The 26,646-nt window shown below is 42.6% G+C and overlaps 2 protein-coding genes across 2 annotated transcripts in view; both read right to left on the bottom strand.

Moving 5' to 3' along the window:
• Positions 1–24,936, bottom strand: part of LOC124279272 (neuronal acetylcholine receptor subunit alpha-10-like) — a 143,275-nt gene extending 118,339 nt beyond the window's left edge. The window contains exon 1 of the mRNA XM_046715096.1: positions 24,657–24,936. The gene's annotated coding sequence lies outside the window, so the exon portion shown is untranslated. The remainder of the gene's footprint in view (positions 1–24,656) is intronic.
• LOC124279257 (CHRNA7-FAM7A fusion protein-like) lies at positions 10,371–18,628 on the bottom strand. The gene is made up of 4 exons (XM_046715075.1): positions 18,318–18,628; positions 15,496–16,037; positions 14,053–14,243; positions 10,371–11,814 (listed from the first exon to the last, which is right to left on the bottom strand). The coding sequence occupies exons 1-4, from the start codon at positions 18,626–18,628 to the stop codon at positions 11,521–11,523; spliced, it is 1,338 nt and encodes a 445-aa protein (XP_046571031.1). The 3' UTR covers positions 10,371–11,520.
• Positions 24,937–26,646: the final 1,710 nt, after the last annotated feature.

Raw genomic sequence — 26,646 nt, 5'->3', positions numbered from 1 at the left:
TGAAACAACAGGACGTCACTACTGACAGACAGGAGACGTGAAACAAAAAGGACATCATCAGTGGTAGACAGGAGACATGAAACAACAGGACATCACCAGGGGTAGACAGGAGGCATGAAACAACAGGACACCACCAGGGATAGACAGGGGACGTGAAACAATAGGACATCATCAGGGATAGACAGGAGACGTGAAACAACAGGACATGATCAGGGATAGACAGGAGACGTGACACAACAGGGCGTCACTACTGACAGACATGAGACGTGAAACAACGTGACATCATCAATGGTAGACAGGATACATGAATCCTGCCACCGTCAGGGGTAGACAGGGGACGTCAAACAACAGGACATCATCAGGGTATACAGGAGTCATGAAACAACAGGACATCATCAGGGAAAGCCAGGAGACGTCACACAACAGGACATCATCAGGGGTAGACAGGAGGCATGAAACAACAGGACACCACCAGGGATAGACAGGAGACGTGAAACAACAGGACACCACCAGGGATAGACAGGAGACGTGAAACAACAGGACATCATCAGGGGTAGACAGGAGGCATGAAACAACAGGACACCATCAGGGATAGACAGGAGACGTGAAACAATAGGACATCATCAGGGACAGACAGGAGACGTGAAACAACAGGACATCATCAGGGACAGACAGGAGACGTGACACAACAGGACATCATCAGGGATAGACAGGAGACGCGACACAGAGGAATATCGGGCATACAGGGAGATGGGAAACAAAATAACATTGTGAGATATGAACGGTGAAGCAAGAGAATTGTATCAGAGATTAACAGGAGATGGCAGAAAATGTATTACAATTCAAGATATAGACAAGAGCAGGAGACGTGACATAACAGACTGTTTTTTTATGAATAGATATGGCAAAAAAAAGAAATTATACAACAGAAGTTGTCAACTTATATCTTAATTGTTCAAATTACTTCTGACACGACATGTTCGCTGAAACCAGTGATCTGTCAGTTGTTTCCCTTAACAATGGCAGGATCCAGTTATGTTTTTTTCAGAAGCCTAGATTGTTCTGATTATCCTTCGTGGTCCTGTAGCTTACTACTTGGCGAATTCAAGTAATCTGTCAACGTCTTGGATCAAGCTAATGAACCCTGATATGATTTAAATAACATTCAAATCGATACCTTTATGGAAGTGTGTTGTCCTGTGCACAGAGCTCAGGTCACAAACAGTTGAAGTCAAGCAACGCTGGAAGCGGAGAGTCTTGGATGGGTGACCGTGTTTGGCAGCTTGACGCCTGAGACTTCAAGCCTGACCCACAGCGAAGCACATGCGATACACGGTCTCATCTTAATTAAGTGAGTTTCTCAAAACTGCCTCTGTTCACCCTACAGAAAATGGGTACCCTGTTTGATAATTTCGACGAATAACCTTGCGCCTCACTGAGAGGTTTGGTTATCTGGGGTAGTCAGATTGTTAGCGCTATGAGCATCTGCCTAGTGAATGGAGTTAAGCGCATTATAAGTACCCTTTTATTATTATACATTCCAACACTGAAGATTGCCCTCACCTAGCATCCATCCAATGAAGAGAAGTGCCGGCTTCACATCCATCTCCGGGAACTCAACAACACAAGCCTATCGGTGAAGCTGTGCACACCACTGAACGAACCTGAAACTATTCCAGCTATGAGTTTTGATCAGCAGAATAATTGCCAGGTTCCAGCACAGGTAGTTGCGGCCGCTGTCGGATTCATTCTGCGGCTTGACGGTGACACGGTGGTATTTAGATAGCATTGCGTAATTATTCATTAACGGCCAAATGATAAACATTAAGTTTCTTTAGCCTATCGTAATGTGGTTGTAAATAGCAAAGGCCGAAACGACAGGGTGTTGACGGTACATTATCTGGCTAATGACTGTGATATTATCAACTTGTGAATAACTGCATAATGTATCACATGGCTTTACAAAGTACTCCCTCAGCTGACTGTGTGACGGTGATAAGCGTAGCCTGAAACAGGGGATGGCAATTGGGATGAATAGTCACTCCACGCTTACCTCCCTTTCACACTACTGTACATCTGTAATAGTTCATAGGAGTAATAATCTATTTCAACAGAACTCTATAAATCTGGATGAATTTGCTGACATCCTGCTTTCAGTCTTGAACAGGTCTGATGTTTCGTTTCAGACATGATTAAACTCACCCAAGAAAGTCTCGTTGAGCGTTGAAGCTATGGGCGTGAGTCTGTCAGTGAGTGGAATCGCTTCGCGTGTAAAACCATGGTGGCAACGCGCAGGCGTTGGAGTAATCCTGTGTAACAAAAATAGACTTTCCCCCAGAGATATCTGCCACTGATCTTCAGCAGGGGAGGGGTGTGGAGGGGGACCAACAGATACTTGTTGGAAAGATACGACAGCACGTGAATCAGAATCTCTTTAGAATCCGTGCGGATGACCCAAGTTTATTGTACATCCGGACCTTCTTTCACAAAGCGATCTTAGCTCGTCGACTGTCAGTAACTTTGACTGAATACAACAAAGTTACGACCCACCTCACGCTAAGATAGCTTTGTGAAATGGACCCGTCAGTAATAGATTTGAACAGCACCATTGGGTATTAGATTTGCCTGACTGCGTGAAACGGGCCCGTCTGTAATAGATTTGTTTATAGCACCATTTGGTACTGGAATCTTTTTGCTTGCTTTTTTGCCGTATGCGACTTTATCATGAGAACCTTTCCCAGAGGAAATTCTGGGAGGTCGATGATGAGGTCTTACATGACGAGAAAAAGCCTAAAACTGCTATCAATATATCTCATCAACTGAGAATAGATACAAACAAGATGGCTACCAAGGGAAAGGACATCGGTGACTATAAGCAAATGCAAAGAAACGTAATATGCGTCTAAAGAGTGATAAGAGGCAAAACAGGAAATAGAGAATATAGCTTAGAGCTGGTTGAAAGACTGTCTTAACTTGCCTTTGAATTACTTGAAATATATTGACAATGACAGTACCAGCCGTGTAGGTGGCGGTAAAAAGTCCATAATAGAAATAAAAAGGAAAACTAAGATAAATATTAAGTTTCTGATTGCTATTTAGAAAGTCGTGAGAATTTGATGACATTAAACTTTTTACGTTTCAGGCCGGTCAGGATATTTCCAATCACGTCCAATAAATACATCAAAGTTTCAGTTTCACCATGGTGTTGGAGACAATGTTTCAGTTTCACCTCGGTGTTAGAGACAATGTTTCAACTTCACCACAGTGTTGGAGACAATGTTTCAGTTTCACTAAGGTGTTGGAGACATTGTTTTATTTTCACCATGGTGTGAAAGACAATGTTTCAGTTTCACCACGGTGTTGGAGACAATGTTTCAGCTTCACCATGGTTTTGGATACAATATTTCAGCTTCACCATGGTGTTAGAGGCAATGTTTCCGTTTCACCATGGTGTTGGAGACAATGTTTCAGTTTCACCTCGGTGTTAGAGACAATGTTTCAACTTCACCAAGGTGTTGGAGATAATGCTTCAGTTTCACCTCGGTGTTGACGACAATGTTTCACTTTCACCATGGTGTTGGAGACAATGTTTCAGTCTCACCATGGTGTTGAAGACAATGTTTCAGTTTCACCATGGTGTTAGAGACAATGCTTCAGTTTCACCACTGTGTGAGAGACAATGTTTCTGTTTCACCATGGTGTTGGAGACAATGTTTCAGTTTCACCTCGGTGTTGAAGAAAATGTTTCAGTTTACCACGGCGTTGGATACAATCTTTCGGCTTCACCGTGGTGTGAGAGACTATGTTTCAGTTTCACCATGGTGTTGGAGACAATGTTTCAGTTTCACCTCGGTGTTAGAGACAATGTTTCAACTTCACCACAGTGTTGGAGACAATGTTTCAGTTTCACTAAGGTGTTGGAGACATTGTTTTATTTTCACCATGGTGTGAAAGACAATGTTTCAGTTTCACCACGGTGTTGGAGACAATGTTTCAGCTTCACCATGGTTTTGGATACAATATTTCAGCTTCACCATGGTGTTAGAGGCAATGTTTCCGTTTCACCATGGTGTTGGAGACAATGTTTCAGTTTCACCTCGGTGTTAGAGACAATGTTTCAACTTCACCACAGTGTTGGAGACAATGTTTCAGTTTCACTAAGGTGTTGGAGACATTGTTTTATTTTCACCATGGTGTGAAAGACAATGTTTCAGTTTCACCACGGTGTTGGAGACAATGTTTCAGCTTCACCATGGTTTTGGATACAATATTTCAGCTTCACCATGGTGTGAGAGACAATGTTTCAGTTTCACCATGGTGTTGGAGACAAGGTTTCAGTTTCACCATGGTGTTAGAGACAATGTTTCAGTTTCACCAAGGTGTTGGAGATAATGCTTCAGTTTCACCTCGGTGTTGACGACAATGTTTCACTTTCACCATGGTGTTGGAGACATTGTTTCAGTCTCACCATGGTGTTGAAGACAATGTTTCAGTTTCACCATGGTGTTAGAGACAATGCTTCAGTTTCACCACTGTGTGAGAGACAATGTTTCTGTTTCACCATGGTGTTGGAGACAATGTTTCAGTTTCACCTCGGTGTTGAAGAAAATGTTTCAGTTTACCACGGCGTTGGATACAATCTTTCGGCTTCACCGTGGTGTGAGAGACTATGTTTCAGTTTTACCATGGTGTCAGAGACAATGTTTCAGCATCACCATGGTGTTTGAGACAATGTTTCAGTTTCACCATTGTGATGGAGACAATGTTTCAGCTTCACCATGGTGTTGGGGACAATTTTTCAGTTTCATCACCTCCACTCAAACCATTTGAAAACACTACAATCTGAATGACACAAAGCACTGTGGGCACAAGGCAGCCTTTTCAGCTGTGTGTATATATAATTATAACACAACATACATGACATCAACTTACACAATCATTTTGTTCTTTCAGCAAATGAAATAAAGGGATATATTTTGAAACTATTCCCAGAGTTTTATTACATATTTCTAACACATAGCTATGCCATGGATTTTCAACACCTCTTTAAAGTCTTTTCCGGTAAGACGGCTTCTTTATGTCTAAATAACAATGACAAACACCACACTGTGTGAATATAGTTGATCTGTATTTCACTGAACACGAGGATATATGTACATCAGATAGCAGAAATGACGCCGCAATGTACATCAATGATCCTGTATTCCATATTGTGCTCAGACACCAGCAGTCAGTAGACCCTGAAGCGCCTGTGGCATTGGTTGTGTAACCTTTAGGTCAAAGGTCACAGTCTATTGTTTCCTGGTGATCTTTGATACGACCCTCTTGGACATGGAGTACACGGTTGAATGCCGTCAGATGAAGAAGTTCCTGGCTGACAAGGAGCTGTAGTAACAGTGGCATGGATGAATTTTGACTTAAAACAGATTTTGAACAAAAGGGATAGTGACCACGCAATGTCAAGGTGGTAAAACAGAGCTACCAGATACAGTGAACCTTCATCGCCCGGAAGACGCGTTTACTGACAGTGACGTCTACATGAAGACAAAATAATATTTACTGTTCAAAAAAAGAAATCTGTTGCGATAATGTTGTATTTTCAAACATGAATAACTCGTCCACAAATAGAATTTAGTACATGAATTCTTACATCAGTTTAAAAGAAAGAAATGTCTATACATCCAAGTGGATAACGGAGACGTTTAGCGCCATGGTGACGACGTAGCACGGGCCCGACGTCGGGTCTCCTGGCTCTCAATCCAATCTCTCTCAACCTGTCACCTACAGTTAATAATAATAATAATAATAATAATAATAATAATAATAAGTCATCTTCTATAGTGCACAGTCTCCAAACACCAAGTGTTTGCTCGCGGCGCTTAATCAGAATTAGATTCTTATTACCCCGGATAACTCATGCTGCCTGTTAGGCGCTAGAAGGTTATAGTCACATGACTTTATCCAACCGGGTACCCATTTTCTGCTGGGTGAACTGAGGCAATTTTTGAACAAACTCACTTGCCTAAGGTGAGATCACATGTATCACATGTGCTTCGTTATGGGGCAGGACTGAAGCCCTAGGAACTCTCAGGAGTCAAGCTGCCAAACACGGTCACCCATCCAAGGACTCTCCGAGCTCGACGTTGCTTAACTTCACTGATTCGTGACCTGAGCTCTGTGCACAGGACCACACGCCATCACTGCATGAGACTGCGTATCCTCCTAAGTCCAGGCACCGTGGCTGCTGTGCTCTCACCCATGGCAGTACGATCACGCAAATGTAGTACCCGAATGTATCGATCTTGGGGCTGCAGTGGTAACTCGAGGACTACCTGAACGGGGACGGTCATTTGTTATACCTGTTTGCTTGTAACGAGCTGATAGCGTGATATCATGCTCAGATTAACATTCAGACGCCCGGTAACAGAAGATTGGTAATCTCCAGCGTGAATTCTTTCAATGGCAATGTTCCGTGTTGCAGCGTCAAGACGTGGCATAGTGATTTGACCTTGAAACTCCTTCAAAACGAATGACGATTTCCGAAAGTAATCTGGATTTTTATAGCCAGACAGTGCATGCTATTTGCTGCACAATTTCAACTGCTTTGTGGCGATGCCTTTTTAATCTCATCAAAATCATTTTTCAAGTAAAGTCTTCTTTCTTTTTTAAAGTACATTACAACACATCTACAAGTATTTTATCCAGAAATGCTTTGGACAGGACGATTTCATAGGAAGCGGTAACATGGTGTTAGATATACAAAATGTATATAAACTGTTGCCAGTTTTGCCTAAATGTGATGGAACACCAAATGTAGGCTTGTAACATTCACTGTATGGTGTACCACCCTCTCCATGGTGCACGAATTGCACAGTTACTGTGTGGTTTAAACAATCAGTTTATGAAAACATCATTCAAAGAGATCCAAGTTAAGGGGCGGTGGGGTCTACTGGTTTGCTGAATTCCCCAAACAATTGTTAAGCCCATTTCTGGTGTCCCCGCCGTGAAAATATTACTAAAAGCGGCGTAAAACCAAACTCACTCACTCAGAAATTTAAGACTGAATCTAATTTTTGCTGAATTAAAAAATTGTGGAAGATATGACTGCATGAAAAAGAATTCTTCCATAAATTTCTGCAGGAAATAATAAGTCTGCCAGAATGTTCTGCACAAAACAATTTCTGCCGAAATGCATTTTCAGGGCCAATTTGTGAGCTTATGAACACATGAACACACTTGTACATTATATTTTTGGATTTATCTCCTCGAGTACTTTCAAATGATATAAATGATGTCCTTGTTGCTTGTTTCCTTCTCTGTGTCAAGTGAGGACTCGCTGCCCATTCCTAAGTTGTCCTGCCCGGCCTTATTTCCAACAAATTTAAATCAATTTGTTAAACCTGGCAGAATATAGAAGCATTATTTGAACCTTGAATAAGCTTTTAAGTTCGTTTTGCTTTTGGATGTAATATAGTTAACTTACAATATAATCCTCCAATTTACTTTGGATCTCATTATATGTCAAAGTTGGGACCTTTAACTATCTATGAATCCGTTCCAATACAGATTGTCGTTTATATCCTATTGGTCCTATTTGCGCAATGTGTTATCGTACTCCATAATGACACGCCGAAGTAGCAGGGATGCGTCTTCTTTCCTGACTTATCCGTTGTCTCGTAGTGTACCGTGTAGTTCCCTGCTGGATAAGCTCTTCCGGCTTGCCGGTTCGATGTCAAGGTCACGTTCAGGAAGTCACCGTTTGGAGAATCTGCGGCCATGACCTCTGGCCACGTGATGTTGATGCTTGTTTGGTTTCAGGATATGAGTCTGGCTAGAGCGGCAGTTGATGAAGACCGGAGGCGATGTGTCTGGAACGGAAAACCGGTGAAGTTAATGCATGTTCTTCTTGGCTTCATTCAGCGATCTTCCAGTCCCTTCAGTCTCGATATGGTCCATCTTTTGTCAGGTAAGTCAGGGGTGACAGCAAGGCAGGAGTGGTAGGGAGCCACATGTTGGTGTTAACAGTAACGGGATATCATTATATCATGACACAACATGAGGAATGTCAAGCAATTATACATTCACTATTGAATAATAAAAGAATACCCAGTCGTGACTACACTTAGAAACAAGTCTGTAGAACTAACGGTCAAGCTGCTACCTTCACAACTGTTCATTTAGGGGTTCTTGAGAGGCATATAGAAGTTGGTATTCAAGTACAAGACAAAATATTATGGATGTCAACTTCTTCTTTATTGTATACACAACGTTTCTGTGCTATTACTTGCCCCTTCGCCCTTTCTGAACACATTGTGAACAATCAATCACACTCCATTGACTGGCAAGCAACAACCATCATAGCATCGAACATCCATGATTGGTGAAGACGCAAGATTTCGGAGTCTATCAGCATCGAAAGATTAGCGCCACAAATGAATAGGGATCAAGCAGTTTACCTACCCAATGCCTGGGAAATCAATTAGGTTGTGGCTTCACCAATCACCTCTTAATCAACTGTAACAGCCTCAACCCTGCCTTTTGTATCTTATCCCAGGTTATGTATATCATTACACTATCAGCCAACCTTTTGTATCTTATCCCAGCTTATGTATATCATTACACTATCAGCCACCCTTTTATATCTTATCCCAGCTTTTGTATATCATTACACTATCACTTTTTGTACACCAATTGAACTCATTGGCTTCCTATCACTTACCCACTTAATCCACTGTAACAACACCATATCTGCTTTTGTATATTTTATTCTCTTTCATCTTATAATCCCCTATTTATTGTATATACATGCTTAAAATCACTCTGGTTTCATGTACATTACTAGTATATACATCCTGTATATCTGTTAGTTAGCATTCACCTGACGAAGGGGCAAGAAATAGCCCAGAAACGTTGTGAATATACAATAAAGAAGAAGTTGACATCCATAATATTTTGTCTTATAACTGTTCATTTGTTCATCATTTTCTGAAAAGTCATTTCCTTTTATATTGAATGGGCCAGCAGGTAAGCTGATTCAAGATTTGTGATAATGAGTCTAAGGTGTTTCTGAAGGATTATTATAGATGTCTTTCTACAAGGTTTTTTATAACTGAAATTATCTTATGCAGGACGCGTTCTTCAGATTGTGAGTTTATAGTAGAAAGAAGAGACAGAGGACATAACAATAGAAAGCTCAGTGAAAGTGTTGACAAGTTTTTAATAAACAGAGTTAATTTCTGTTTGACACTTAAATGATGATGTACGCATGTTTCATGAACCGTCGAGCGTTGCAAAGTGTGGACATTGGGTATTATCTTACCTCACACATAAATGTCGCTTTCTGATTGGCTGAGCGCTCTTCTATTATTTTCAATGTATCCCGCTTTCAAGCGAGTAACATTTCAAAGTACTTCACTGTCAATGTCAACTCATTTGGTACTTCGTAGTAGTAATTCTTTATCTCGAATAACATTGAATCACGTATGATGTACGGAAATTACCGATGTTTTGCGAATGCAAATCGATCGAAGGGAGATAACTCTAAATCTGTTTTTCTTGTCAGCAAAATCTAGCAATGGCTACAAAAACATGTGTACCCGTGCTTCAAACAATTCAAAATTAACATTAAGGTGTTCAGTAAAATAAATACGTTGTTCACTGGTCCCTCGGGGCCATGGGTTGATGTACCCTCGGGCCCAGGGAACATAAACAAACATCAAGGGTACACTTGTAAAGTGGTACAGAAGCTTCGCATGCTTCACATGGTTTACTACCTCCGTGGGGGACAGGGTTCAAGGTCGTTTGATTAATAATGCTCAACACACTGTTCCGATACGTTTTCGGGCTCAGGGATCATAAGCAAACATCGAGGGTACATCAGCCCATGTCCCCCTCGAGACCAGTGAACAATGTTTCATGGGGTGAATAGAATTAGACCAATATGACTTTACAGATTTTGGCCGTTCCTATGGTAAGTCCAGTGGCTGTGAAAACGTATTGGAACATCCAACGTTTACTGCAGAACATCAATGTTTCTGTCATTTGTCTTTCAGGCATGTGTTGAGCATTATTAATCAAACGGCCTTGAACCCTGTCCCCCACAGACGCCGGGAGGTAACCATGTGAAGCTTGTCCTTGTGCACAAACAGCTTCTGACAAGCACTTCAAATAAGACAGTATTCACTCATTTATCTGAGCTATCGCATTGTGCCGATATATCTTTACTTGAAGCTCCGCCAAGCTGCAATGTTCGCACGTAACTAGGGACAGATAACTCTACTGGCAAACAAGGGTAAGTTGGATCGGCGCAGAGAACGCGTTTACGAGAAGTAGGCGGTGCACGGCAATGAGCAAACCCATTTGGTTTGTGAGAAGGTAGAGCAGATGTAGGCTAGTGCACGTGTATTGCATGACGATGAAATTGATTCCTGCCACTGTCGAACTCAGCGTTTTCTGAGACAGGCCACGTGCTTCACCCATCGCACTACACTTGATCGCGGACAACCTGGGTCCCTTTGCTCACAATGGCAAGCGTCAGTGGGCGGCACTCATACATGCTAATATGGGTCAATTGTCAGGTCGGCGCTCAACTTATCCTTGTTTGCCAGTAAGCAGTCTCAGTGGGCAATTTTACTAGCACGCTAACATGTCAATCATTTACTGCCATTGAAAATCAGTAGAATTATGTTTACAACAATTAACTCCCACAGAACACAAAATGCAGAGATATACCGATATTGTCTGACGTATTATTCACTACCAATATGTTAAAACAATTAACACTCACAGAACACTACATGCAGAGATATACCGATATTGTCTGACGTATTGTTCACTACCAATATGTTTACAACAATTAACTGTCACACAACACAATATACAGGGCTATACTGATATTGTCTGACATATTATTCACAAACTAATACAACAATTAACAATTGTTTACAACAATTAACTGTCAGATAACACAATATGCATAAATATACTGATATTGTCATACGTATTGTTCACTACAATTAACTGTCACATAATACAACAAGCAGGGATATACTGATATTGTCTGAACTATTCTTGTTCACTCTTCATTAAAACGAAAAGCATAGGAGAAAATGCGAATGCTGATTTTGTTCATTCATGAAATATTCAAAACATATTCAGAAATCCTGATCCTTGAGCGATGTTAATCACTCATTCGTTAACTGGTGTAGTTCACAAACTCAACCGTTTCAAAATTTGGTAGCTTTATAAACGAGCGAACACTTTAACTATTAAACTATCTCAAGGTTCTGGAAAGCAGAAGATTATAGGAAGATCGTTAACCACAAGGCTACCTCCTGGTTCTATAGAGAAGAAGATCTTACTATGCCCTTATAAAAATAGTAGCTAGGTCTAATGTCTGACTAGCAGACACTTTAACCGCAAGGCTACCTGTTGTTTCTGTAAAGAAAAAGATATCATTATACCCTTATGAAAATAGTAGCTAGGTCCACTGTCTGACTGACAAACACTTTAGCCACTGGTCTACCAGTGAGTCTGTGTGAACATTACACAAGCCGTACAAAGAGTGACGATGAGAAATATGATAGTCAGAGCGCGTTCGAGAACGATGGCCAGCTGTTTCCACTCATATGTAGCCTCGTCAAGGCTGTCTTGTGTTGTGATCCTCCTCTTGTGTAGATCCATGGCCTTCTCTACTGTGTTGAGCAGTCGGTTGAGAACATCCACCACGTTATTCCCTCCACCGGGCTGACCCTCTGTCATGGTGGATGCTGGTTTGTCTGCATCCATAGCCTCGTCATGAGCAGAAATTAGGATCTGTGTGTGAAACTTATGAATTATATACCGAGAAAAAATACATAGAGATTAATACACGAGCGAGTGTGGCATATTGTTTTTACGAAACGAGTGTCAGAAAAAATCATTTTTCCCGAGCGAGAGTGAGTGTGTTAATTTCTTTATTATCAATTTGTATCGAACTTTTCATTTCTGAACAACAAAGTCCACGTAAAACGAAATCAGCTGCTGTCGCTTGACATAAAGGTGAAGGTCGCGTTTGAATACAGTGATACGGCACTGTGGACGTAAACTCCCTGTGTACTGCTCCTAAGTAAAGAGCGCCATATTTTGAATAGCTTTTCTTGCACAAAGACCAAAAATACAAACAGATTTTGACTTGAAATTCAATCTTTATCAACTTAAGTAACTGTAAGAATTGTAGAACTGGAAACATTGTTAATGGGAAAGTTATTCATCGTCAGAAGAGTCACTGAGAGGACAGCGGGCAACATGGCGACGTTTTGTGACGGGCTTGGTCTCACTCACTGCCATAGAGGAATTGCCAATATTGATATGGAATGTCCCTCTGTATATTGGACCTCCTAAGATAGTGTGAACAACAGCACTAGACAAGGCTTTGTTTGTGTTTGTGTACGACATGCTTTGGGATGTAGATTTGGTTTAGACAACTTCAGACGACGGAACGAGTGAAGACGCGCGAAGCGAGCATGAAAGCATGGCAGGCTGATTTCCGGTCAGATTGCCCACTTCCTGTGTTGTGCATCAGAACGGCGTAAATCATTGTTCAAACTCTGTACATTTTTATGTCCAGACACTTGCATGATATGCGTGGGAGCTACATTATTGTCCTGCAACTTTTGAATCAAATGTTTGCGGGCACTGTGATTAGTTAGCCGTTTGTCGCCATTTCTTGGATCGGACCCTTCCGTGTCTTCGTTTGCCTCTCGCACATCTCAAGATATTCCCTTCCATCAGTGTCGGTCTTAAGTGAAATGTCACCTCAGCATAAATTGCGGTGGGGTGTACAAGACCGCATCCTGAAGTAGATTTGTGTTTTGCCACCACAGCATGTTTATTATGGATTCAGGATTGTCTCCACCCAATTGCCAAGAATTCCACAATTTGTTTACTTCTTCATCTGTCAGGGCCTCAGATTTATTTCGTAAGTTACCCTTTCCATCTCTCTTTAATTGTCTTTGTTTTGACATGAGTACAGTTTTCATTTGTCCAAAAACGGGATCAGTCACTAGGGATCTGCCATAATTGGCTTGCTTCAAATGTCTATCAAAACCCGCAAGCATGCCACATAATATATCTGGTCAATACTCCTCACCGTTAACTTCTCTGGCACTCATGAAGAACTTTGTTCAAATTTCGTTGAGCTCAATGGGAGGAATGTCATGAATTTGTCTGTGTTCATTGCGCATGGAAGACTTGTAAGAATTCAAGATAGTAATGTCATATTTCGTCTTTTTGGCAGTGTTTTCGTTTTCGCTTTGCTTAAGAAAATCCTGTATTTCAATGTCAGAAACATCCCGAAATCTTTGGACTTTAGGCTGATCAAAGAAATCGTCATTAAGGAGATTATTGAGTACTTGCGTGGGTAGATGCATGTCACTGTTTGTTTCACAATGCGCTGATGTTACAGTCTCAGGTAACTTCCTAATTCTGTATCTTGGAACTTCTTTAACACCATTGGCGGTTTGCACAACGAACACGTTACAGGAATTTAGAGGTTGTGTAACACTGATAACACGACCCTTTAGCTGCCCATCTATCTGAACGAGATTGTTGACTGGGATGGTAGAAGCCATCTTGTTGTCGTCTGCGATTGTGTTAATCAAAATCTAAATTAATGTTTACTCATGAAGTTTGTATTTTTCTTGAAATCACATATTAATAAACATGTTGTGTGAAAATTTGTTCTTTTGTAACGTTTTGTGGTTTACAGCATTTAATTGGTTCCTTCTCGTAGTAGCGGGTCTGAACATTCGTTGTAAATTTGTAGTAAAACGTTATGAATGAAAAAAGTAGTTCCACTTTCCAATGGGGTCATGAAGGTCATGGTCGGATAACTGACTAATGAAATTCGTTTTAGGGTTTATTACACGTGTGCAACATATGCTTTTTATGTACTCGGTTATGTTTCACTGTATGGATAATACAAATTGATAACTCTCTCAGTAACAGCCCATATTTTCGTCAACCGTAAGCGAACAATAGCTTACATTACCAAAGAATGAACATCAAACATACCATGTTCTGGTCGGTAGACTCTGGCAGGTCTATTTTGATGAAGAGGATCCGAGCAAGAAATCTAAAGAAGAAAGTTTTCACACTTCGTGGCAGTTTGTGTCCTCTCGCCCCTCGTTGATGGATATTCAGAGTGAACACGGCCAGAACAATACTCAGAGACACGATGACGATATTGATCGCATAGTACCAACCTGCGGGAGAAAACCCAGATTAAACATTTTTGATGGGGGGCATAATATTATGCCAGTAGGAGTCATAGAAACAGATGGCATTGTGTTGACTTGGTAAATCATTGTGTTTTAGGGTGTAAACCCGTCTCGATTTTGTGACACGCATATTAATCAGTGAAACAGTTTCTCACATTAGTTACGAATTTGACAGGGACTCTCTCCCATTGGTATGATTCGGTTGAGATGTGCATGAGATACAACAAAACAGCATTATTAACAAATTACATACAACGATACACTCCGTGAAAATTCATCTATACTCAGAGGCAAAACTTGTTGTGAAATAAATTGTTCCATTAGAGATCTTCTGAATGAATTTTGGGGTTTGACCAAGATGGGCAGTTGTTGTTCAAATTTCACGAAATTTGAAAGACGTGTGACATATTTGAAAAACAAAGTGGCCAGCAATGTTCACATTTAAAGACCAGGCAATCAATACGTTTCCTCTCAAAGCAGTCTTAAGAAGTGCACAAGTCAGAAAACACCTGCCGTCATCGTTCTGGAACACATGCCACGCCTTGAAGAAGAAACGTGATTGATCGGTAAAGAGGCCCCTTCTCCCAATCACAAGTGTTGTCAGAATTGAACGTTGGGTTGGACGTCTTACACGGATGGCATAGACGCCAAGACGCCGTCGAACTGTTCTCACCGATGCACCTCTACTACCAGGTTTGGTACAGACTGTAAGGGTTGCTGGCTAGAACCTGTGTTGTAGGTGCGTGGTTCGAATCCATCGGCCCTGACGTGTGGTCGTTACTGGTGGGCGGCCACTACTGGGATGGATTAAACCTTGACTGTTTTTCTGAAAACGTCACCATAAGTGCCACATAACGTTTCTATTGATGTTGAATGAATGAGCAACGTCATGCTACGAGGTACCAGAAAGAAGCACAGCTGTCAAGCTGACAGGTCTACAGGTAGAGAGCTGTCCATTTTCACCAAGGCGTGGCAAACGTGTTCCAAAACGATGACGATGTTGAGGTAGGATCACTCACTCACCCACCCACCTTCTCACCCACCCACCGTCTCACCCACTCACTCATGCACACAATTTCAATGTGTCCTTTATAATATTCTTTTAAACCGGGAGCATGTAAGCGTGGTCGTCTTTGGTGGAGCAATCACTGCACAGGGCAACAACAAGCTGGGCGAGTTAACCCTACTTCATTCACTCACTGAAACTATTTTAAAAACAAAACAAAACACAACTTACCAATTAGAGGAATCGCAAGAGACGTCGGTGGTAGCAATGTCGAAATAACCAGCAACAACGCTATCATTGACAGAAGAGAAGTGATTCCAATAGATACTTTCTCCCCAGATTCAGTGGGCACCAGGAGTCCCAGCAGAGCCACCAACGTGATGATGAGGCAGGGCATCATGAGATACATCAGGAAGAACAGGGGCCGTCGTCTCATGGTAACTGTGTACGTTAATGTAATGTAGGGCTCCAAGCAGCATGAGTAATGCGTGACCTGCCGGTTCTTTGTAAATGATATCAGTTCCCATTCCGCATTGGAAATGTATTCAGATAAGGATGCTTCCCCTCGTTCACCATTTGAGATATTGAGTTGATTGCCATGATATGTCCACGACTCGAACGTCATCCGACATTGTTGTTGATCCATGGGAAAGGATGCGACGTTGATATAACACGACGTCTTCAGGATGACCTGGTACGGCACGCCAACGTTTCCACTTGACTCCAGAATGGCGTTGTTTAGTCTGCTTGACGATATGTCGTTAACTTCCACTCTTCACCGGAAATTAATACAAATTACCAAATACTTTCAGTCTATAGATGTAAATAGTTTAAGAGCCCCTCCCCCTCCCCCCCCCTTCTCTCTCTCTCTCTCTCTCACACACACACACACACACTAAACTATGCACCTCAAACTATGTCTCTAGATTGATCTAGCATCACCCATTCAACCTCACACACATCTACACAAATACACACACAGATACACACACACACACCCACACCCGACCAGCAGCTTTAGACAGTTAACGACTGCGTTGTATATAGCCTGGAGGAGACAAAATTACTTCTTTACGGTAGGTCGAAACATATGAAGAAAGGACAAGTTAAGACATTTTGCTTTCAGGGATACAAATGTACGTCAAGGATGAACTATTTCTATCAAATACTCTCATCATAATGCCTGAAGAAGTGTTATTGGTCTGACTGGGCACCTGATGTCTTCCCTGTCGATGGAACAAGGCCCGTGGCCCGCCTAAGGGTCATCGGTTTCAGGTACATATTGGAAGAAGTAGTATAGGGAATGGTGGTACGAGACCAGGCCCTTCCCAAGGGCTCAATATAAAAATTGAGCCCTTGGTACGTCCCCGATCCCGTACCACCATTCCCTATACTACTGCTGTGGTGTATGCAAAATGTCACGAAAATCGGTCGGATAGTTTAGTAGATACTAACTTTTGAGCGAGCATGGGTTTTTGGTCGCAGTAACATATCATAGCACACAAACCATGAGAAATATTCAGCAGTGGGTGATCTGTAAGGGAGTGTGTCACGGGGTACGATCATCAACTCTTCTCTGACGAATACTCTCAGTGTCCCGCCTTTCAAGAAGTACAAGTTTGGTTCGCCGTCTTTGATGTCGACCAGGTCTACGTTGTACGTTTTCATGGACCATATCGGATCGGTGGCGCGTTTTCTGCTGTCTCCCTCGTATTCACGCGGCTGGTATAATTATCTAACGCTGACACAGTCCGGTAACGTTTTCTCTGTTTTATCGCGACACGCTGCTGGTGACGATTCGACGGATTTCATTTTGATAGCTTCGACGGGTCTTTTGCCCACGAGTCTGGTGACTTCATTGTTGATGGCATCCACCACTCGCGGCAAGCGCACGCGCCATTCCGTGTTTCTGTCTTCGGGATCCATCAAATCCTGCGAGTACTGATGCGGGAACAAGCGTTCGGCTAGTGTGGGAATGAATCTCTCGACGATGGCTTGGCTGTGGTGAGCTCCCACTATACTAAGTCTCACCCATACTTTGTGTTTGGCTAGCAGCTGCGCCACGGCTCCCATGAACTCGCGTCCGGGATCGACTTGCAATACGGTAGGCCAGGTCAAGTGACTGCGTTTGTAGATGCGTTCCAAGGCTTTGGCGACTTCGTTCGAGATCTGCAAAATGTAATGACCGAACTCGGTGGTGGTGGTTTGTGCAGAAGTGCCCCAGCGCGCTAAAGAGGCGTCGGACATAATCGAGAAAATATTGGTCACGTACTGGAACGAACCCTTACCCGGTTTTGAATTTCCTGTAAGGGAACTTCGGGGTCTAGACGAAGCCTTAAAAAACGTGCGAGGAGAACTCGTGAACAACATGGGTAAAATGAACGAAATTGATGAGCACATCGCTCATGAGAAAACCAAACTCGAACAAGTGGAAGACGAGACCAGCAGATGTTGCATCGAGAAAAGGTTGAGCAACCTGGAAGACGAGAGATGGACCCAATTGGAAGCCACTTCCTCCAACCGGGAAGCCCTCCGATCGCAAATCACCCGCGTGCGCGAAACCATCAACCGAGTCTTGAACGAGGACACCACGTTGGCCGACAGGATCCGAATTCTGTTCTGGGAACAAGGGATCACCATCGCCAGCGTTCTCACGGCTTTGGGCTTCATCGTAGCAGCCCTGGTCGTATCGCTGACGGGTGGCGGCGGAGGCACACCACCAGCACCCAGGGAGGTGGCGATGTCAGAAACTGGATAAAAAAACAATTGAAATCGCTCGGCGAATCCCTCGCGAAACTGGCCGGCAAAGCCGCCAAAGCGCTGCCTGGTATCTTGAGCAGCATCGTGTCCTGGTTGCTGGGCTTCTTGTCGAAAACCGTCACGTGGCTCGGTCAAAACCTGTGGGCGTTAGTCGTCGCCGTGGCGGGTCTGGTGTACATCGCGGCTAAGGAATTTTTAACCAAATGAGACACAGTCTGACCGCGATCTCGCCGACCACCAGAGCAGTTTCGCGGTCGACGTGTCGCTGATTGTTTGCCTGCACGTGCGGAGGCAGCTGCTGCTGCTGCTGCTGTCGTGGTGGTGGTTCTACTTCCGGTGCCGGTGCCACGATTCCCGTTTCGTAGTGCGGCACGACTCGACTCGCATTACTGACTTCCGGGTTCAAGCCCAGCTTTTGATCAGCGGTCGCGATGACGATTTCATTATTGTAACCCACCACTTGGTTCATCCTCAGTAGCATGTCGCTCAGAGCCATGTACAGTTCAGCGCCGAACACATAGTCGACTTTCGACCGGGTGTATTCCAGCGCGTTTTGGCACTCGTACGATGGCACTCGGCAGATCGACCGGTCTGGCGATGGCATCCTCGATGTTGACCACGAACTGTTTCTGCATATCGTAAGCCGTTCCTTCACGACCCAAGATGCCGGAACGTGTTTGCGACTGCGCACCCAGCACGGCCCACATGTAGGTTCGAATCAAATCGTTCAATCTGATGACACCGGCACGAGTAAATCCTTTCGAAGTGTCCAGCATGAATATTTTCCAATTGTCCATGGGTCCCTGCTCAAACCTCCAAGCGTGGTAATCCTTGCTGTTGTCGAAAGTCATGTAGTCATCGTTCCACTCGTTCGTCGTGACGTAATGATACGACTTATAACCCCAATCTTTCGCCAGCAGTTTGCTAGCTTTCACGAGAGACATGTTGTGAACGATGGGAATGCCCAAACCGTGGTTCAGACCCGGCAAACGCCAATCGACCGTCTTTGGATCTAGTTCGAATTCACCGCAAACGCGTTCGTACGCACGTCGATCGTATGGATTGTTTACCGCATTCCATCCAGCATCCTGCGGAATCGGGGCGCTGATTTCTTTCAGGATACGCTGATCCAGTAGTACTCGTGAAAATAGAACATGGACCGACTTAACACATTGCGACGAGTGTCGTTAAAGGCCGCGCTACACCCGGTGGTGGCGCACCACATGGCGAAATTGAATTGATTCTGCCAAAACTGCATCTGGTTGTGAAACCAAGCGTGTTCCGTTTTCACGTTTGTGACCGAAAATCCGTCATTTTCAAACACATCGATGAATCGAGTTGGAAACCATCTTTTGCATCCACCATGATCTTCGGTTGCGTGAGATCGGTAGCACTTATATCATCGCTTTTAGGATAAAATATTCCCGGTGTAGCCATATTGAACTGGGCTTGAAGTGCACATCCGAGAAATTATCCGAAAACCAATTGAAAATTATTTCCTAACATACGGATACAGTCATGAGTGCAAACGTGACTCCGCAAGCCACCATCGCGTTCTCCGATCTAGGGGACACGCGAGGATTCGACCAACCCGTTACGGAAAACGCCTTGTACGTGTTGCACTTACAAAACAATGTGTACAAACGACGAGAAGTCATCTTCGAATCTCAGTTGAACTGGATTATTAACATCGTCCTCACCTACCCCTATCTTATCACAGATGAGAATCGTAATGTCCTCGAACTAAAAAACAAAGGGGTTCTACTGGACAGGTTTATTCGATTCGAGGAAAATGCATTTTACGATACACCACTGCCATATCAAAAGGGTTACATGCTGGTCGCCCGTCTGGGATTAGGAAAACAATGGATGTATCTGAAAAACTTTCTCACAGCACCAGGCTCGTGAGTACCTACGATACAAGGTTCTACCCTTATTATCGAAGTTTTTCTCAGAGATGCCTCCGCACAAAAAGTGCAACTTGTGGATGCGTTATACATACGCTGGTATAACCATGAATATTAATGCTGTCGTATTTACGTACAACTAGGAACAACAGTCCCCACCACAAACCTCGATAGAGTCAAGGTTATTCAGGATGGACACACCATTACATTTTTTTTAGCCGAACATTTCCATTTTATTAGCATAAAGTATATTCACCAACGATTGACTGAGGACCAATTAAACACTATTTTCGGTCGACAACAACGTAAAGTGTTGAAACACGACGAAATTAGAGTTGTAGCCAAAGCGAAGCTCAACACGATAGAAGGTCACATTTCCAGCGCGCTCACCGACAGTAAAATATCCGAGGAAGAGTTTAGGTTGGTGCTCACGGACCTGATACCAAATACCACAGAATGAAACAAGAGATTTGAACCAAGTCTCGTAAAATCTCCGAATTCAGCAAAGACGAGAAAAAAAAGTTAGTGGAACAAGGGAGGCAACAGGCCCGAGAAAACTTCCTCACGAAAACCAAACAAACATCCTTGATGATGTTAATGATGTGAAAATTATTACCATAATACTTGCTGATCACTCACCTAACGATAAGACACTCAAAAAACAATATCTCCTAAACTATCCGACCGATTTTCGTGACATTTTGCATGCACCACAGCAGTAGTATAGGGAATGGTGGTACGGCATCAGGGCCGTACCAAGGGCTCAATTTTTAAATTGAGCACTTGGGAAGGGCCTGGTCCCGTACCACCATTCCCTATACTACTGAAGACAGTTGACACGAACCACTACCAGTATTTCGTTATTGGGCTTATTCCCACACGAAGCTGGTACGTTGTCATGTACTGTTCAAAATGGCGTAAAACCCAACTCACTCACTCATGCATACGTACCAAATATATCCAGCAATTTGTAGTCAGCACTTGTTTTTTCTCGTCCTACAATAATAGAAAAGTTGTTATGACGTCATCAGTTCGTAACTCTCCAGATATAAAAATAAACCAACATAAAGAAAAGACTTTATTTTTGATTGATGAAGCCGAATCATTTTAAGACAACAAACAAATTCAGTTACTCAGTAACAATGTCCCGTGCTAACAAGTCAAGGAAGTGGTCACTAAAATGTCTTGTCATTCCGACACAACTGTGCTAAACAATGGTTTAACTATTTAATTTATAACGTAAACATATCTCTATTTCTCTTGAACTGCTCAATATGTAACGTTAACATATCTCTATTTCTCTTGAACTGCTCAATATTTATATGACTATTTCTCTTGAAATGTTCAATGTCTAACGTAAACATAACACTTATCTATTGAACTGTTCAATATTTAACGTAAAAAATATCAAGTTTTCTCCAGAACTATTGTAATATACAACGTATCGCTGTGGCGTTTTAACTATGGACGTGTGCAAATTTACTGAACATTTAAATATTGCGTTTTAACTATTGCAGAATACAAGTTTAGTGTGTGTGTTTCACCTATTCGATTACACAACATGCACGAACTATCTGTGGCCAGATACACTTACGACGTCAGATATCTCGACAAGGGTGAGGTACATTATCACATCCAGGGTGGTGTTAGGACCAAAAGGTTCAACACGTTTGTCGTAAGTTTGAAACAAGTCCGCAACCAGGCGTTGTTTGGGATTGCAAGCTGCGGAGGCTGACAACAGAACAATATCGGGGATAATATCAGATTCTCGAGGACTTCAGTCCTGCACCACAACGAAGCACACTTGATGCATGTAATCTTACCTTGGACAAGTGAGTTTCTTCACAATTGCCTCGATCTGTTCAACGAGCAGGAAATGGGTACTGGGTGGGATGAGTCATGTGAACATTAACCTTCTAGCGCCTCACAGGCAGCTTGGGTTATCCGGGGCCATAATATTCAGAATCTGACAACAGTGTGTAGTGAGCAACTAGTCAGATGGATACTAGGCGCTATATAAATGAATTATTAGTATAATTATTGATGACGTCATTTCGCAAAAGGACAATAACAAGAATAGTCAAAACACGTGAACCAACAGGACATCATCAGGGGCAGACAGGAGACGTGAACCAACAGGACATCACCAGGAACAGACAGGAGACGTGAAACAACAGGATATCACCAGGGACAGACAGGAGACGGAACTCCCAGGAAATAGAGCAGAGATCCACAAAAGACGGGGATATCCAGGACAAAAGGGTATCTGAGATTCACAAGAGAAGAGAAATATCAAAACATTAACGGCAATACACATGAGTCATGAAACAACAGCATAACATCGGGTGTAAGGAGATCGGACACTATTAGTTACACGGTGTTTTGAAAGGGAGTACGGGGCTGCAAGACCCTTGTAAATTCCGTATTTCCTGAGGCGCAAAATATTTTCTGAGGCAAATACGGAATTTACAAGGGTCTTACAGTCCCATTAGAACCTTTCAAAACACCCTGTGACGAATTTATTACCCTTAAGATCTTTTTCTTTAGGTTTTCTTTAAACAACAACATTCAATCAGCAGAAGAATGAGACGCAAAACGTTTCGCCATGACTTTTCCTGAACGGTCATAAAGGGAGATCACTCGGGATGGCTTAGTTAATGATAAAAAATCGAATTTGAGGTTTTGTTAAACGACAAGTGAAATACAGAAACCTTTTATTTTTGGATATATTTATTCACACAAACAAATAAGAAATTATGATAACAATTTTATTGCTCTGTTTATACTCATTATTGTATACGCCAAGTCTAAAATTTCGAAGCGATCAGCCATTTGAAAGCCACATTCCATCTAAGGTCAAGGTCATTCGTACAACCCATGTAGTGTGTCACATGACATATTTCACGGGGTGCACGGTTCGTACACCCTTGCAAATCCGCCTACATGGTTTGGTATGCTTTGGCTATTAACTAATCAGAATTCGACAAATTTATCTTAAGGGTAATAATGTTTGCTATGCTTTGGCTCTTGACCAATGAGAATTCGACAAATTTATCTTAAGGGTAATAAACAGGAGTATACAAAAGACAAGAAAAAACAGCATAACATCAGGTGTAAGGAGATCGGACACCCAGGAATATACGAGAGACATCAAACAACAGGGGAAAGGAAATGTGCAGAAAGTGAGAAATAACAGGGCAATATCAGGCAAACAAGGAGATGGGGAAAAACATGACATTGTGAGATATGGACGGTGAAGTAACAGAATAGTAACAGAGATAAACAGGGGACCGAAGAATACATAATACAAGGTAAACTCGGGAAACTGCAAGACCAGGAGACGTGACATAACAGAACGTATTTTATGAATAGATATGGAAAACAACAACATGTGAAAGTAGGAGCCGCCTTATATCTTAAACATTTAAAATTACTTCTGACACCACATGGTCGCTGAAACCAGTGACCTGTCAGTTGTTTCCCTTAACAGTGGCAGGATCCAGTTATGGTTTTACAGAAGCCTAGATTGTTTCTGATTATCCTTCGCGGTCCTGTAGCATACTACTTGGCGAATTCAAGAAATCGGTCAACGCCTTGCACAAAGCTAATAAACCCTGGTATGACTTAAATACCATTCAAAGCGATACCGCTGTGGCGGCGTGTGGTCCTGTGCACAGAGCTCAGGTCACAACCAGCTGAAGTTAAGCAACGTTGGGCGCGGAGAGTCTTGGATGGGTGACCGTGTTTGGCAGCCTGACTCCTCAGACTTCAGTCCTGCCCCACAACGAAGCACCTGCGACACATGTGGTCTCACCTTAAGCAAGTGAGTTTGTTCAAAATTGCCACTGTTCACCCAGCAGACATTCGGTACCCGGTGGGATATATCATGCGAGTAATAGCATAGCGACTCACTAGCTGACAGGTTGGGTTATCCAGGGTAATAATAGGCGGATTTTTAGCGCTATGAACATCCAACGAGTGAATGTAGTTAAGCGAACTATAACCGCACTTATCGTTATTATTATTATTATTATTATTATTATTATTATTATTATTATTATTATACCTTCACACACTATGAAAGATTGTCCTTACCGAGCGTCCATCCAATGAAGAGAAGCACCGTCTTTACATCCATCTCCGGGAACTCAACACCACAAGCCTATGGGTGAAGATGTGAACGTATTTGAAACTATTCCAGCTATCAGTTTTGATCTGCAAAATACTTGCCAGGTTCCAGCACAGATAGATGCGGCTGCTGTCGGATTCTTTCTGCGGCTTGACGGTGACACGGTGGTATTTAGATAGCATTGCGTAATTATTCATTAACGGCCCAAAGATAAACATTACGTTCTATTGCCTATCGTAATGTGGTTGTAAATAGCAAAGGCCGAAACGACAGGGTGTTGACGGTACATTACCTGACTAATGACTGTGATAGTATCAACTTGTGAATAACTGCATAATGTATCACATGGCTTTACAAAGTAATCCATCAACTGACTGTGTGACGGTGATAAGCGTAGCCTGAAACAGTGGATGGCAATAGGGATGAATAGTCACTCCACGCTTACCTCCCTTTCATACTACTGTACATCTGTAATAGTTCATAGGAGTAATAATCTATTTTAACAGAACTCGATAAATCTGGATGAATTTGCTGACATCTTGCTTTCAGTCTTTAAAATATCTGATGTCTCGTTTCAAAAACACAATTAAACTCACCCAAGAAAGTCTGGTTCAGCGGTTGAAGCTATCGGCGTGAGTCTGTCAGTGAGTGGAGTCGCTTCGTGTGTAGACCATGGAGGCAACACAGAGGCGTTTCCTCAATCCTATGTACCAAAATAGACTTTCCCCAGAGATATATCGCACTGATCTTCAGCAGGGGAGGGGGATGTGAAGGGGAACCAACAGATGCTTGTTGTAGAGAGACGATACCACATGGTTTTGAAAGTCTTCTTGTCGGAATCTCTTTAGAATCCGTTCGGATGACCCAAGTTGATTGTTCATCCGGACCTTCTTTCACACAGCGATCTTATCTCGTCGACTGTCAGTAATTTTGACTGAATACGACAAAGTTACACAACGATTCGTGAAACGGGCCCGTCAGCAACATATTTGAATAGTATCATTGGATACTGGCATTAGAGTTTTAGCGAATTTGTCATTCAGGGAGTTCGATGTTAGCACGTACATGTCACATCACGAGAAAAAGACTAAAACTTTTGTCAATATAAGCACATCAGCTGAGAATAGACGCAAACAATATAGTATCGGTGACTATTAGCAAATGCACGAAAAGGTAACCATGAGGTCCAGCAGGGAATATATTCACTGAGCATGTACTGGTGTCTGTTATCTCTACAGGCCAAGTAACCTGATAACATATAATTATTATAGCAACAATTAAATCCATTTGATTTGAAAATAAGCCCAGTGTGAAGAGAGATTCACAACTCAGGAAATCTACACTGGCGTCGTTTAGGGCTTCAGCATTGCAGGGAGGGCTAGGCTGTAGGGGAAATAATGTGGTTCAGGGACTGTGAGGCAGACTACATTGCAGGGAGGGCTAGGCTGTAGGGAAAATACTGTGGTTCAAGGACTGTGAGATAGACTACATTGCAGGGACGGCTAGGCTGTAGGGAAAATAATGTTGTACGGGAACTGTAAGTCACACTACATTGCAGGGAAGGCTAGGCTGTAGGGAAAATAATTTGGTTCAGGGTATGTGAGACCGACTACATTGCAGGGAGGCCTAGGCAGCAGGGAAAATAATGTGGTTCAGGATATGTGAGACCGACTACATTGCAGGGAGTGCTAGACTGTAGGGAAAATAATGTGGTTCGGGAACTGTAAGTCAGACTACATTGCAGGGAGGGATAGGCTGTAGGGAAAAAATTGTGGTTCAGGGTATGTGAGACAGATTACATTGCAGGGAGGGCTAGGCTGTAGGGAAAATATGTGGTTCAGGGGCTGTGAGACAGATTACATCGCAGGGAGGGCTAGGCTGTAGGAAAAATAAAGTGGTTCAGGGACTGTGAGATAGACTACATTGCGGGGAGGGCTAGGCTGTGGGGAAGATTATTTGGTTCGGGAACTGTAACACAGACTACATTGCAGGGAGTGTTGGGCAGTAGGGAAAATAATGTTGTTCAGGAACTGTGAGAAAGACTACTTTACAGGGAGGGATAAGCTGTAGGGAATATAAAATAAAATTCAGGGAGACTACATTTCAGGGAGGGCTCAGTAGTGGTTAAAAAAATGTTGTTCAGGGACTGTGAGACAGACTACATTTCAGGGAGTGATAAACTGTAGGAATATTAATGTGGTTCAGGGACTTTGAGACAGACTACATTGCAGGGAGGGCTATGGATAGTAGGGGGAATAATGTGGTTTACGGACTGTAAGACAGACTACATTGCATGGAGTGTTGGGCAGTAAGGAAAATAATGTGGTTCAGGGAGTGTGAGACAGACTTCCTTGCAGGGAGGGCTAGGCTGTAGTGAAAATATTGTGGTTCAGGGACTGTGAGAGAGCCTTCTTTTCGGGGAGGGCGACATATGATGTATATGACAATGCTTATGTTTCACCATAAGGGTAATAAAGTCCCATATTTGTAAAACGTTCCCAGAGCTTTATTACATATTTATAACACATCGCTATGCCATTTCATTTTCAACACCTTTGTAAAGTCTGTTTCGGTAAGATGGCTTCT

This window comes from Haliotis rubra, unplaced genomic scaffold, assembly GCF_003918875.1.
Source record: "Haliotis rubra isolate DU_JTF1 unplaced genomic scaffold, ASM391887v1 Scf249, whole genome shotgun sequence".
Taxonomy (NCBI): domain Eukaryota; kingdom Metazoa; phylum Mollusca; class Gastropoda; order Lepetellida; family Haliotidae; genus Haliotis; species Haliotis rubra.
The sequence above is the reverse complement of the archived record's forward strand: the minus strand, read 5'-3'. Positions and strand labels throughout refer to the sequence as shown.